This window comes from Myotis nattereri (genome assembly GCF_964212035.1).
Source record: "Myotis nattereri genome assembly, chromosome: 18".
Classification (NCBI taxonomy): domain Eukaryota; kingdom Metazoa; phylum Chordata; class Mammalia; order Chiroptera; family Vespertilionidae; genus Myotis; species Myotis nattereri.
Window position 1 is genome coordinate 29,855,155 of NC_138093.1, and position 15,573 is coordinate 29,870,727.

Sequence of the window (15,573 nt, forward strand, 5' to 3'; positions counted from 1 at the left end):
TGATAAGGAAGATAGTCCTTCCATGAACCATTTCTGGGAAATGCCGATGCAATTCACACATCATTTCCCATTTTCCCCTGCATTAGTGTTAGCAGGGTTTCTTAAATCCTGACAACATGTGAGAAGCTAATTTTAGACTTTCCTTCTCTGCTAGAAACTAGAAATATGAAACAATGAATTGATGATCAGAATAGCTGTCGGACCTTCCCCCATTACTTTGTCAGTCACAGCATAGCTCTCTGTTTTGGGTTTTATGGGTTTATTTTTAATGTCCCATGGAAATTAATTTTCTCCATTCACAAACCATCTAAGATGCTCTGTAATTTGCAACTCTTCTCCTGTTGCCTTCCCAACCCTGACTGAGCACTTGGTGGCTTTTTTTCATGTCATTTCCTAACCTCTAGGCAGGGCTATCCTGTCAAGCCAGCCACCTCAGTGGCTCTCTATCATCTCCAAGATCAAGTAGAGGCTCTTTATGTTTGGTTTATGTAACCCATATGTCAGCTGTAGATATGTTACTTACTAGAGGCCCAGTGCACAAATTCATGCATGCGTGGGGTCCCTCGACCTGGCCAGCGATCTGGGCCAACCAGCCAAGGGGAGAGATAGGGGGAGGTTGGCCGGCCGCAGAAGGTTGGCGGTGGGAGTGCACTGACCACCAGGGGGCAGCTCCTGCATTGAGCGTCTGCATCGTGGTCAGTACACATTATAGCGACCAGTCAATGGGTCGTTCGGTCATTTGGTTGCTTAGGCTTTTATATATATATATAGATTGAGGCCTAAATAAGGTCTCCAAGTTCCTCTCCCAGGTTTCTATATCTCTGAATTTTTTTCCATAAGCATTCCTACTTCTGGGCTCAGGTTTTGGTGGGTAGTGCCTCTGCAGCAGCTCAGATGTGTAATTCTGCTTCTTTTTAAGTTCTAAAAACACTTAATACATCCCCCAGAACTTGGCTATAAAATTAAGGGACACAAAGCTAATTTTGGAAAGGTTTATATTGTATTAATACAAATGACTTCGAGTTGAACATTAGGCATCCCCTTTTGAAATGTTTTTCAGTTACTCCAACATCTATCACGTGTACTGGCCCTGCACGTCATGTGGTCTCTAACTGCACATCATAGCCCTGATTATTTTCTTACTCTCTTCTCGGGAGCTAAAGCACATTTCGTTTTGCTCTAGCCACTTCCTAAGATGTTTACCTTGGTCCCTGCTGACATTCAGGCTCTTTCAGTCTACCACCAAGCAGCAGTCCAAATATTGGCTCAAAAAATTATAGTCACTTCCCCGAGAGGAATTCTAGTGCCAACTGTTAAGACACTACATTTTTCACTTCTATTACATCACAAAGCTCTGTTTGCCTTCACGTTTGCTTCCCCTTCCAGCCTCATCTCTCCACTATTCCATGTGCCTTTTATGCTATCAACACACCATGTTCCTCCTCATTCCTATATTTTAAAACATGTCATACTTTGCCAGGCAGCCCCTTTCATGCTCACATAAAAGGATCTACTAGTATATTTTTTAAAGGGAAAATTATGCCTCTTATACACATATAAAATAAAAACACATCAAAGATTTTAACTCACTAATTAATGAGGGAACTAGGAAGATGCTACAACTGGCTTAAAAGAGAATTCAAAGAGTAAAAACATACATAGGCCACATCAGGAATACTTCAATGAATTTGCTTCCAAAATGCAGAACTGGCTTATTCCACATGGGGGAGGAAAAAAATCAATGGACCCTCCATCAGAAAAAGATTCACTTGTACATCTTTGGACAAGAATGATTTGCTCACTGTAAGCTGTCTACAAATTACAGCGTTGTAAACAGCTCAAAGACTATGAAATACACAAAGGCCCCATAAACCAGATATGACTTCCAAGGCTTTTTTACTTTTTCTTTATGCTCTCTTTCAAATGCGGTCTTGAGAGATTCCACATTCTCTGTCGTTTGTTGCACACACATGTTTGCATAGTCTCCAAGTGGTGGTCCCTGCCTTATGCATTCCTTTGCTAGCTCTAAGAATAAGGTTTTGTTTGCTTGCAGCACTTTCTGCCATTCTCAGCATATTAAGGGAATTCGTCTCTGGCTTTGGTCCACAGATGGAGTCAGCCCTGGCATTTATCTTTTATCATCTCTGTATTGATGTCCTTCCAAAGATGAACTACTCGAGGAGTGGTGGGTGCCCTGGTTCCTTTATCTTCCTTTTCACTTTCTTCCTTACCTGGATGGTTCATAGTAGTACTTTTAGGACTGTGTCATAACAGTCAATAGCTAACGTGATAGGGGTAAATCAAATGAAGACTCCTGATTATTCACTCCATGTAGCTTGTACTAAAAGATAATATACTCAATGATATTACACATGTTAGATAGCCACAGAGGGGGCCTATTAGTGCTGAGGCAGTATGTTCAGAAAAGGATGGCCACAGTGAGTAAACAAAGTGGCATTTGAAGAGTGGAGGTAAGCAGACCCCATGCTGGTAAAGAGAGAAATCTGTGACAACAGGAACATGTGTAATGTAAACAAACCAAAGCGATCCAAATAGGTTCAGCTTGATTCTCCGGTGACTTCGAAGCAGAAATAGGAGGTCCTCTGCAGTCGGCTTTTCAATTCTGAATCGTGCCCGACGTTAAGCACAGAGAGGTAGGACTCGTGCTGCGCTCCCAGGTGCTCTGGGTGCAGCCGGACAGTCATTTGTGTGGTTCGGGCTATAAAAACTCACAAGGCTATGGGGAGTTGAAGACCCCTGGCCTGGGCTCGGGGAGAAAGGCACTGTCTCTGACAGGCGCTGTAGTCGGGGGAACCAGGCTGGGTTGGGTAGGTCTCTCCTTACACGTGTTGTCATGCAACAGGTGCCCTCAAGGCCTCTGGCCACTGTTTTTCTTAGGAGACCTCTGCTGCAGCTTCTTAGAAAGATTAGGGGGAAGGGAGACTTTAGCTTCAAAGATGAACTCCCAGCATTCACGGTTTTTCTGTTCTCGTCCATGTAGTGCCCTCCCCTCAGAGCCCCGGAATGGCAGGCAGTTTAATTGCATAAACAGTTTTCACAACCGTAAAAGGAATTGAAGGGCATATAGGGCACAGCCAAAAATAAGTAAGTAAACAAGCAAACAAGAGTATGCCAGGCATTGCTGTCCTGTGTTACATTTATTAATTATTTAATCCTCATCACAACCGAGTAAAGTAGGTAATATATTATCCCCATTTTACAGATGTGTAGATAATATAAAGCCACACATACATTACTCAGTTATTTTGCCTTGCAAGGCAGTCATCTATTTTTTTTAAAAGGTCTTCTTACATAATTTCAGTCATAGATAATCCCAAACATTAGTGGGCTTTAGGGGAGGAGACAGAGGAAAGTCTTTGTGATTAATTGAATTAACTTCTGCCCTTTAGTCTGGAGCATGCCCACCCCTGCTCCTCTTTTAATTTCTGAGTAAATGAATGAGACATGGGAATGCTGGCCATGTTCCACCTCAGCTGGCCGTACCCAGAAATATCGATTTAGCACTTGACTCCACTATTGATATTGCATTGAATTTTTCACTTTCTGCAGATCATGCTAAACATCTTGATCTGTTTATTTGTTGATCCACCCAAGATCTTCACCAGCAATAAAGCCACAGTCGCAGGTCCTCGGATGGCTCTGTGGGCCTTATATTTGATAACGATCTTTGGCTGATACAGGCTGAGTATAGGTCTCTGAATTTTTTTTGTTATTTGAAACTGTATGCAATAGGGCAATGAGCCCCAACTCTATTTATATGCTAACTAAGGATGTCTTTGTACCACAAAAGAGTATTGTCAGAAGTTACCACTGTTCCTTTAAGAATAAGGACAGCTAACGCTTATACAGCGCTTACACTGTGCCAGGCACTGGTCTAATTGCCGAGTCCAGTGCTCGGCAAACTGCGGCTCGTCAAACTGCGGCTCAAGAGCCACATGCGGCTCTTTGGCCTCTTGAGTGTGGCTCTTCCACAAAATACCACGTGCGGGCGCGCACGTACAGTGCAATTAAAACTTTGTGGCGCGCACGTACAGTGCAATTAAAACTTTGTGGCCCATGCGCAGAAGTCGGTATTTTGTGGAAGAGCCACACTCAAGAGGCCAAAGAGCCGCATGTGGCTTACGAGCCGCGGTTTGCCGACCACGGCTCTAGGTATATTGCCAAATTTAATCCTCACAAAAACGTAGGCACACAAAATGAGTTTGATTTGTTTCCCTCCTCTTGACTTTTTCTTCTAATTCCAAGTCTCATGTGGCTGCAGTAAGGAGTGGGACTGCGTCACAAGCTCACACTTTGCTTTGGGAGTTGGGACTCATAATGAAGGAAATGAACACAATATAGAAATGTGTTTAAAGGATGCCAGGAGACCATAAGTATGAATAATGCCACTATAGAGGCATGGGAGGAAAATCAGGACTGTGGCATTGCAGGAGCCAGGGGCAATGTGTGTTTTCAAATGCCAGCAGGAGGTTCAGTCCTTTTATACTGAAGACTGTTCGTGATATGGAGGTCAGTAGTGGCCTCAGCGAGATCATTTCAGTGCAATGATGGGAGAGGAAGCAGATGGATTATATTGAGGAAAGACCAGGATGTGGGGAAGTGGAAATAGTGAAGAAGATGAGAAATGTAGGCTGGAATTTCCCAGAATTAAAGAAATTCTCAAATTGACAAAGCAGGATAAATGAAAACAAACAAATCCAGATCTAGATACACTGCAGTGAAACTTCAGGGCATGAAAGGAGAAGAGAAAAAACTTAAAAGCTCCCATAGGAAAAAAATAGATTAGCTACAAAGAAATGAAAAGTGATACAGCTATTAGTGATCTCAGCCTGAATAAGAGAGTCGGAAAACAATGGCATGCACAATGAGTTCCCGTATGTACCCAACAGAATGGCAAAAATGAAAAAGACTGACAATGCAAAGTGTTGACGAGGACTATGGAACTATCAGAAATGACAAAGTATAGACAACAGCAGAAAAGAAAATGAGCTTAGTCCTGGCGGGTGTGTTCAGTGGTTAGAGCATTGGCTTGTCATCGAACCAGAGAGTCACAGGTTCGATCTCCAGCCCCAGGGGCATGTGTAGGAAGCAACCAATCCATGTATCTCTCTCACATAGATGTCTCTCTCTCTCTCTCTCTCTCTCTCTCTCTCTCCACCTCTTCCCTTCCACTCTCTAAAAATCAATGGAAAAAAATACCCTCGGGTGAGTATTAACAACAACAACAACAAAAACAAACGTAGAAGAGTGTAGTACAAGATGCAGTGGTGAATAGAAAAACTGGTTTTAAAAAAAAAACATGTCAGTAAATTTATATATTGTACCATGACCGATTATACTGGATTGTATGGTAGGTAAATGTTTAGTTTTATAAGAAACTGCCAGGCTAGGTTTAGCTCAGTGGATAAGAGTGTTAGCCTGGGGACTGAAGGGTCCCGGGTTCAATTCTGGCCCAGGGCACATGCCCCAGTTGCGGGGTTACGCTTCCCCATCACACTCCTCCTAACTGCTGTGGATTCCTTCCTAGTTTTGACATCTGAAATTTCCCCCTTTTTGCTTCTGAGCTTGGAATGTATTCAAGATATGTTTTAAAACAATTGACCTGGCATTCATTTATATTTGGCTACTTTTTAGCTCAGTCTGCTATTGATTTTAAGCTTCTACTTACTCTTTAAACCTATTATGATTTGGCTTCTCCACTGCTATACCATTGAAAATGTTTCTATGTGTTAGGTCCTGTGGACATTTCTCAGTGTTTATAGTGTACAGCCTGTGATGCAGGTCTTCACTCTTCCCATGTAAAGCCTCCCAGCCTATCTGGGTGTCTATACAACTGCTTCCCCAGGTTGTCCCCACTTCCAAACTGTTCTTTCCCGGTCTCCTCTGAGGCTACAAGCTGGCGATTTCCCACCCCTGCCTCCACTCAGATGTTTCTCTTGGGCTCCACCCCTGTATCCAGCTTCCTACTCGATGCTTCTTTACAATGTCCCTCGGGCATCTCAAACTTTTCAAAACTGAATTCAGTTGCCCCAAAATCTATTTTAAAAAGCAAAGAGGAGTAGAGTGTTATTTGTATTGATCATAAGCTGCAAAGGAAATATTTCACACAGAGATAGGAGAGCAGTGGTTTGGATATGGTAGTGAGGAACTGCACGGATTCTCACCTCGCCCTCTGGCTTCTAGGTACCTGGGCCCTGGCAGACGAATTTCCTCCACGGGAGCAGGATCTGCGGGACTCCTAGACCTTAGGGGGGAGCCACGTCTCAGTTCAGAGGGAGGCCAGAGAGTCTTCAGAGAAGAGATCAAGCTGAACTGTAGTTTACTGACAAAGGAAGCAAGATTTAACCCTAGCTGGTTTTGATCAGTGGCTAGAACAGCCGTGGGCAAACTACGGCCCGCAGGCCCGGCCCGTTTGAAATGAATAAAACTATTGAAAAAAAAGACCATACCCTTTTATGTAATGATGTTTACTTTGAATTTATATTAGTTCACACAAACACTCCATCCATGCTTTTGTTCCGGCCCTCCGGTCCAGTTTAAGAACCCATTGTGGCCCTCCAGTCAAAGAGTTTGCCCACCCCTGGGCTAGAACGTAGGCTGGTGCCCTGAAGGGTTCTAGGTTCAATTACAGCCCAGGGCACGTACCTCAGTTGCAGGCTTGATCCCAGGCCTGGTTGGGGTGTGTGTGGAAGGCAACCAACCGATGTGTTTCTCTCACATTGACGTTTCTCTTTCTGTCTCTTCCCTCCCATCCACTCTCTCTAAAAATCAATGGGAAAAATACCTTCGGGTGAGGATTAAAAAACAAAAAAATTATCTTGTGGACAAAAAGGGGCCACATGCTAACCTGACTAGCTCAGGGAAGGGCTGCATGGCGGCCTTGCAAACTCAGAGACCTAAAGTAACTTCAAAGGTTGGCCTGAAATTAAAAAAAACACACACACAAAACACACACACACACACACACACAAACCCCCCCCCCCCAAAAAAAATGTACAGGGCACAATCGAGCTGAAAGGAGAGGGTTAATAAAGAAGCTAAGCATTCGCTAAGTGTTTATTGAGCTTCTTGAGGGCAGGTGCTAACCATGATCATCTTTTCACCATTAGAATCCATCCCAGTGCCTGGCATATGCTGGCCTTTGAGCAAATGTTTGTTACCATAAAACAAGACTGATGTAAGTGGCATTTAATTGTGCTCCATGAGTGGGGGTGTGGTAAAAGATCCTGTTCCCTTTGGTAAGAGAAAATGAAAAAGAAGGTTCATAGTTTTGGGCAGTTAGAAGGATATAACCCAATTTTACAAACATTTAAAAACGTCTCCTGGCCAGTCACAGCTGGGTCTAATACCACATCAGGCATCCTTTCCACCCAGTCAATTAGATTCATGGACTGTGTTTCTCAGCGAGGAAGATTCTCTTTCTTCTCCCAGCACTTCTGGGAGATATCTATAATACAGAGCAGATCTTTCCAACGCAGCGGTTCTCAATCTGTGGGTCGAGACCCCTTTGGCAGTCAAACGACCCTTTCACAGGGGTCGCCTAAGACCATCCTGCATATCCGATATTTACATGATGATTCCTAACAGTAGCAACATTACAGTTATGAAGTAGCAACAAAAATAATTTTATGGTTGGGTCACAACATGAGGAACTGTATTGAAAGGGCCAGAAGGTTGAGAACCACTGTCCCAACGGATAGTGCCTGCCCAACTTTTTTCCTATAAATCTATTAGAAACATCTTGTTAGCAGAAATGACACGTAATAAATAATAAGTCAGTCATTGGGTTATAGAAGCTGAAGGTTCCGTGCTGCAAGCTCCCCTTCTTTTAGGTATTTCACTTACATTGGCCGAGAGGGAAAAGTCACCTCTAGGTTCAGTTTCTCCTAGTGATGCTGATGGTTTGCTAGTGAGGAAGTATCCCTGCTTGCCCATTCCGGCCCCCACCCAGCACTCATAGGTAATTCTCCCCTGTGTGATGGCTTTTGGGTTTCTGAAATCTGTCATCTATACCTAGTAAAAGGTAAAAAGGAACCAAAGGGAAAAAATGTAATTCCTGTCTTTGCACGATGCCACTCCCTCCCTCTGGCCTGTTGCATTATCTTCCTCACTTGATAGTTTTGTTGTTGTTGTTGAGCATCATACGTGATCACCTCCTGGATGTTTTCTCCAGCCAGTCTGCAGACCTCCATCTCCACGCTCGCTCTGTAGCATGACGCCTCCATTGCCTTCCACTCCTTTTGTGAACTCACTAATTACAGCATGGCTTAATTACATTTGTGAGAACAAAGACTGGTAAAGCTTATCTTTTGTTTCAAGGAGCTCGCCATCTATTGTGTGATACAGACATAAACACACACGTGTCTTGATTAAAGGGTAAGCAAAATATGGAGGGAGGATAGCAGGAGAGCCACTGAGAAGGGAAGGAAGCTAGAAACAGCAGAATAAATTTGCATACGTTTTTGAGACACTGTATCTTTCTTGATAGAAGCTCTAGGCAGGTGCAGGGACTTTCTGCAGGGACGGGCAGAGGCAGTTTCACTGGAACTTTGGTCACAATTATTTAAAGTTATCCCTTTAAATAAAAAGTGTTGGGCTTGTTTTTCCCCAGCTGCAGTGGCTCAGGAGGTCACAGTTCAATTCCAGGTCAGGGCACATGCCTGGGTTGTGGGCTCTTCCCCAGAGTGTATGTGTATGTGTGTGTGTGTGGGGGGGGGGGGGCAGGGGGGGAGGGGGAGGGGGGGCGCGTGCAGGAGGCAGCCAATCAGTGATTCTCTCTCATTGATGTTTCTATCTCTCTCCTCCCTTCCTCTCTGAAATCAATAAAAATATATTTTTAAAAAAGTGGTTTTGTCTGTTATGTAAAAAACACAGGGGGCTCTCAGCTGGGTTGCCAAAGCACATTGGAGTATTGTGAATCCTTCAAACTGTGTTATCAAATTTTGACAGATGTGTAAGATTAAAGTTTGATCTAACTGAGATTCCTACATCATAGCGATAGATCTCAGACGGAACTTTAAGCGGAGCAGGTCCTAGGACTGAATGTGGAGGAGGCAAGCAGCATACTGTGTCAAACCAGCCCAAGCAAGGATGGTGTGCTGACTGAGCACACGCCACCATGGCCTGTGCATGTCAAAGAGACTGTCGACGGGCAGAACACGACTCTGTTCCCACAACCACGCAGAGCTGGGGGTCGGCCAAGGGGATGGGGGGACGGCTGGGTGTGCTTTTGTAGACACTGTGAGATACTGTCACACTGAGTGGTGATGGTGGTTAAAGACTGTTGATTTTTAGTGTTGCTTTAGGCCTTTTAATCTCTTCAAGTGTGGCACGAAAAATTATAGTATTCTAAGTGGTACACACACACACACACACACACACACGGTGTGTACTGAGAACCATGGAAGTACTACATTTAAAATTAAAATGGAAGCTATCTCCTTGTTCCTTTTTCTTGTCAGGTAGCCTACCGAGGCTTTAGCATCTCTTACCTCAGACGAACATCATCTGTTTGAGCCTGGATGTTTTCCCCAGCCAGTCTGCAGACCTCCATCATGAGAGCTTATTAAAATCTGGGAAATTTGATTAAGTCTCTATGACAGTCCCCCCCCTCTCACCCCTCATTCTTTTATCTTCCTTTCACAAGCAGGATTATGAGGTTGCTTGATGGGTTTTTAATATTGTCACGAAAAATCTCCCCTTGGGCATGGTTGTGCAGTAGATAACATAACCTTAAGAGACTTATTTAAATGCACTTATTCAAATGAAGTGGGCAGACACCACAGAACCGGCTTGGCACCAAGTACATTTCAGAGGAAGTTCTCTCCAACCAGTGTAATACCTCGTTTGTAGTAGAACAAAGAACCACTAGACGGAGCTAGGGATCAAGAAATCGCAGCTCTGAATTGGGTGACTGATGTGCTTGGTAGAATGTTATTATATGGAAGAAGCGTATCATTACTTTCAAAGCCTATGCAAGCCTTAACTCTGCTAAAGCAGTCAGCTTGCTTTGTGCCTACACAAGGTGAGAGAAAGGGTGATGCTTGTAATGGCCCAATTTACTTAGTCACTCCAATGATGTACGACCTTGGTATAGCCCTGTGCAATTTAGAGTACATTTTACATTTTAGGTACATAATTAACATTTGATCTTCACAGCAATTCAGAGATTGATGGGCAAGAATTAGTTCTTTTTTTTTATATTAGTGAACTTAGGGTATCTGTACTTGGTAATACTATCATAGGATGTGTCAGGGCGGTTATTTCGTACGACTGAGGCTGCAGGCTCCATTTTCTCCCTCTTTCATTTTAATGTCCACTGTTGACCAAGCCTGGAATGAACTAAAAACCTAGGGACTCATTCCTTTTGTGGGGCATAGACTCAGTCTCTGGCCACATCCACTGGAAATGGATAGTAAAGGGACAGGTACAGACTATGTACAGGTAGAAATCTCTCCGAATCAGTGAACAATGGCTCCTACCCAGAAACCTTTGGTCCATGTAATCCTTCCTTAGACCCTGGGCAGGTGTGAAGACCAGCACCTCATCCTGTGCAGTGTGGACCATCCTTCAAGCCAAGGCTCCGGTTCTTCATTGTTAACTGTTTGGGAAGCTGGCCCCCCTCTCCCCCACCGCGCCCTACCCCTCACCCCAAATATTTGCCCTTAGAGACAAGCCCAGCGTTTTGATGTCAGACAGTTGGTTCTTGTTTTCTAACCTTACACACTGATCATAACAGCTTGTGCTTCAGCTAAAAAAAAAGTTATGTGCATTGCTATTCCTATGTTTTCTTGGCTTTTGGGTAAAATATTCTTTGGATAAAAGTGGAAATCAGGTCAGGCAGTTAGCAAATTTATCAAACGTCCAGAGCCTACATTGGCTTTTGGTTCTATTTAAAAACAGCCCAAGACTGAGCTTCTGGAGCTCCATCCGTTAGTCACTCTGCAAGTCTAACCGCCTGCAATACCACGTCATGAACCACTGGCGCGACACTGGCTTCGGCATCGAGGAGGGGCCACTTCCACAAGGAGGCAAAGAAACCCCAGGGGCGGAGAAGGTGTTCCAGGAGCCTCCAAGGTTTCCAAGGGCGTAAGCTGCCCTCCCGCCACCCAGCCCAAAGCGCCCTGAACGCAATTCCCGGCTGTGCCCAGAGGGTGGCGCTGCCAACCCGGCTCCGACCCGCCGCGGGTCGCCGCCTCCCGCCCGCCGCGAGACCCCGCTCCGTCTCCCGCAGGCCCGCGGGGCGCGCGCCCGGTAGGGGGCGCCGCCGACCCGGGCGCCGGGCTCCCTCCGCCCACCCGGAGGCGGCTGCGGAGAGGCGAGCCCCGAGCGAGTGCGCGGCGAGGCGGGCCGCAGGGAGGCAGGCGCGAAGTGGGCGCGAGGGTGGCCGCGGGAGGGAGCCGCCGCCCCTGCCCGCCCGGATCCCTGCGGGGCGCATGGGGCGCTTCGAGCCGGGAGCGCACGCGGGCCCCGGGCCCCGCTTCCTGCTGCCGTGAGCAGCCGCGCCGGGAAGCCCCGAGACCCCGAGCCGCCGGGAGGATGACCATGGCCGGGGGCAGGAGGGGACTGGTGGCCCCGCAGAACACGTTTCTGGAGAACATCGTCCGGCGGTCCAATGGTAAGAGGTGCCTTCGGGGTCCAGGTACCCGGCTTCTCACCCGCGCCTTTATTGCAGCCGCCTCCCGCTGCTCGGCGCCCGGGATGCAGCAGAGCCCGGAGCTGCGCTGGGAGCCGCGGCACGGGCGCCGGGCAGCCCGGAGGCTGGGAGAGGTGGGCAGGCGGGGCGGCGTCTGATGGGTCCCCATCCCAGGAGGAGAGGTGTCCCGGGGGTGCCTTGTGGGCCTTCCTCCCGCCTTCTTGGTCCTCTCCAGGCAGCGTGGCAGCTGGTGAGCAAAGTACGGGGAAAAGTGATGGGAAGCTGGACGCCCCAGGAGTACAGCCCACCCTCCGCGAAGGCTCTCGGGGCGCCGGCTGCTGCTCCCCGCGGCGTCGCCTCCCCACCGGGCGAGCCAGCTGTGGGGTCGGGCAGCTCCGGCCGCGTCCACCTTCCATCTGGGCAGGCAGAGAAGTCCGAGGTGTGGGGGCGCGGGGACTTAGGGATGTGCATGCAGCAGGCTGCCCGATTCCACCTCTTCACCGAGCCACCCACCCCCTTGTAGGTGAAGCGAAGGCCAGGAGGGGCAGAATTTCCTGGACTCGGGCGGGAAGTGGCGGGCACAGGTGCTGAGCTGGCTAAGTGGTCACAGGTACGAATCTGTCTTAGATCCTCTCCTCCAAACACAGCAGTGTTTTATGCCCAGACATCTTGCTCACCTACAAATTCCCAAACTCCCCAAGCCTGTAGATCGCCATTACCCAGTACACCGATGCTCCCCGCCCCTCTCCCTCCCTCCCCGGGCATTTAGAGGGACAGTAGCCTGGAGGGCGGGGGGGTGAGAGTCCCGGAGCTGGGGCTGGAAAGGAAGCATTTCAAATGCCCCCAGGACTCAGGGCAGCGGAGCCCCCCTGGCTAAACGGCTTGCAGAGCAAATAGGAGCAGGGCAGCTGGGAGGTGCAAAGGAGAGGCGAGCAGCCCCAGATAAGAAGCCCTTCACAGGCTGCTGGACCTTCTCTCAGAGACATGACGTTCATCAGGAGGACCCGAAGCGCTCACTCAGGAAATGGCTTTTAAAAACGTGTAAATATCTTGGCTTCAGAGCCTTGAGGAGCTTGTGTTAAAGCGACGGGCTTCTCTTTGGATTTAGTTAGGGGTTTGGGGGGAGGGCATGAAAAGTGACCTATGCTACTAAGAACGACTCTTAAATTCCAAAGTGATTTAAGTTTATCTTATAATAAAAAACGTAACGAGGGTAGCAAATCATCATGTGTTCAGTACTCCTTAGGAGTGAATGGCCATTTATTATGTGCGGCTTACGAAGAAGATTATTGAAGAGTTTCTGGTCGGTCCCTTTTCTTTTCAGGTCTTCCTGAAGAAAACTAACTAAGGTGGCCTTTAGAGCAAGGTCACAGCCATTACCTGGGGATGCAAGGAGGTTCCAATTACTGTACGAACAGCCACAACAAACTCCGCTGCCATAAAAATGCTGGAGGTGTTCATAGGTTTTAACATAAAATCACTGTTTAAGAGTTTAACGTACTGTGACGGCTATTGCTATTGGCCTGTGAGGGGGTATGGAGGCATTCTTGCAGATTTGGGGACCCCCTTGCCAGAGACATCAACTTTCTCATAAGTATCAATGACAATTTCATTTTATTTATTGTTATTATTATTATTTTGTGAGGAGGCAGAGTCCTTTAAGTGAGAGGGGACACGCTGTAGCTAATGTATACCATGTTATGTTTTTGAACGGAGAGAGCAGTAAGGAGTCTTGCATGTAATAGTCACAAGGTTCCTTGGGCTTGGTAGGAGGAACTTAAGAACCCTGGAGCTAATACCGCAATAAAATAAAAATTTCAAAGAAGAGTCCTGAAGCTGATACCACAATTGAAAACAACCCTGAAGCAGAGAAGGTAGAATATCTTCTAGTTTAGTGGACCTTAGACTAACCCTTCCCCTCTGTAGGCATATGTAGAACCTCAATAGAATAACTAGCTGGGGGTATTATTAGTACCGGCACTTTAATTTCAGCACCACTTCCAAAAGCTTGACTTCAATTAACCAACCAACCAAACAGCATCCACAGCAAAAACATAAACATGTTGGGAGAGGTGGATGAACTTTCAATATTATGTATTATTTCAGAGAAAAAGATTCTGATCTTGAAACGTGGAATTTAAATTTGTAGTGATCTCTTTCATAATATCTCCTGAACACAAAGAGAGAGAGAAAAAAAGCGGACTCTTGGAAATACCACAATATCTACATGCATTGTATTATTTTATTGTGATGGAAAAGGTCTATTTATAAATATTGATTGTCTTCTAAAATCCACCGGCCTTGTTTTGGGCATTACAGCCTTTTAAATAGCATTTTACCTTTAAATAGCACTACTTTTTGATCACTTTTTTTTTTTAGGTATTTTCTCCCAGTGGTTTTATGCAGCATTTTTGCTTCTCTTTTAAAGACCAGAAAACTGAGTCCCATGAATATTGAGTGACATTCAAGGTGGCAGGCATATAGTGCCTGAGGTGGGTGTTCTTTGAGGATAGCATTCATCTTTTGTTGTAGCATCGTTGTTGTTGCTCAGACATTATGACTTCGGCTGTGGAAATGTTTTCCTCATCCTCAAAAACACTGTTCTCATTATATGCTAATGGATAACAGAACTGACTTTGTTTTGGGGCATTTGAATATCTGGTGTCTGGAATATCTTAGAACTGTAGGGTAAGACAAACCTTGGATCGAGTCTGTCCTCCCTCCCCATCATTGTATAGATGAAAAAACTGAAGCACAGCTTTTCCTCAAATAATTAAGGGCAGAACTGATGAGGCCCTAAGCCTCTTGACCCCTGTGTCACGCTTCTTAGGGTACACCATGCGACGACCTTCCTTGTATTACCATTGTTTTCTCTAGAGAAGCGTAATTTCCCAGTGGAGATGAAATAAAATGTTATAACAACAAGAACAACATCCATTTTGGCTAACGGCCACGCTACCACATCCAAACAGAATAACAGGGCAAAGGAGAAGCTAATTCTGTTTCCAGGGAGGGCGGTAGTTTTACCTTTGCCAATGGTTTGGCAGGATAACATTCATGTGCCCGTTATGAAATATTAAGTCGCTTTTCATAAAATATTACCTTTGATCCTCATAAGACAGCAAAGGAGGTGCAGTGTTTCCATTCCAGAGTTTCAGGAACTAAGAATCCTCAGGTTAAATAATTTACTTATGCTTAGTTAGGAAGAGGGAGCATTAGAAATGGCAGTAAAAGGCAGCTCAGGGACTATTCAGCAGTTGTGACTGGCTCATTCATTCCACAAAGATTTATTGAGATATGTACTTACGGAACACTGGGGATACAGAGAGAATGTAACTGGGTAAGTTACATTCTAGTGAGTCTTGGTCCAAGGATCTTACCCCTGTTCCACAACGTTTCCTGGCTTGACATTGGATTAAAAAAAATCCACATTTTAGAGGTGTTTACTGGTCTTGATGTGACTGGAATCCAGTTTAACCTTCTTGGATACATTTGGAATACCATTTGAAGAGATTTGATAATTATCTCTTAATTGAGTAGTTGTAAGTAGTCAGCAGGAACGGGCCAGATTTGATTTGATTTTGTGTAGGGTCATATTGCCCATCGTTTCAAATCTTTATGTTGACTTTGTTGACACAGAGCCAGCCTGCTTCTCATCAGATTCATATTGGAAAGTCCAGTATATTTTTTGATTGTTGCTTAAATCTTCAGGCACTTACTTTTCTGAATGCTTGCTGAAGCAAATAGGAGATCTGGCTTAGGAAGGCTGGCAGACCTCAGTGCCAGGAAACTACAAAAATATTACCCTAAGTGGTCCCATTTGAGGAGAGCATATGTTTTAGTACTCGGAAACCTATATCAAACAGTTGTAGGTGCCAGTAAGAATCCATGCACATTAGCAGGAGTGAGGCGCAGCA

At 45.8% G+C, this 15,573-nt stretch overlaps 1 protein-coding gene across 2 annotated transcripts in view; it reads left to right on the top strand.

The window, feature by feature from the left end:
- Window positions 1-11,475: 11,475 nt before the first annotated feature.
- Window positions 11,476-15,573, top strand: part of KCNH1 (potassium voltage-gated channel subfamily H member 1) — a gene marked incomplete at its 5' end in the record, with an annotated part of 257,134 nt that continues 253,036 nt past the window's right edge. The window contains one exon of one of the 2 annotated variants that reach the window (XM_081111939.1): window positions 11,476-11,638. In XM_081111939.1, coding sequence (XP_080968065.1) covers window positions 11,560-11,638 — 79 coding nt within the window. The remainder of the gene's footprint in view (window positions 11,639-15,573) is intronic. The other variant, XM_081111938.1, reaches the window with a different exon arrangement.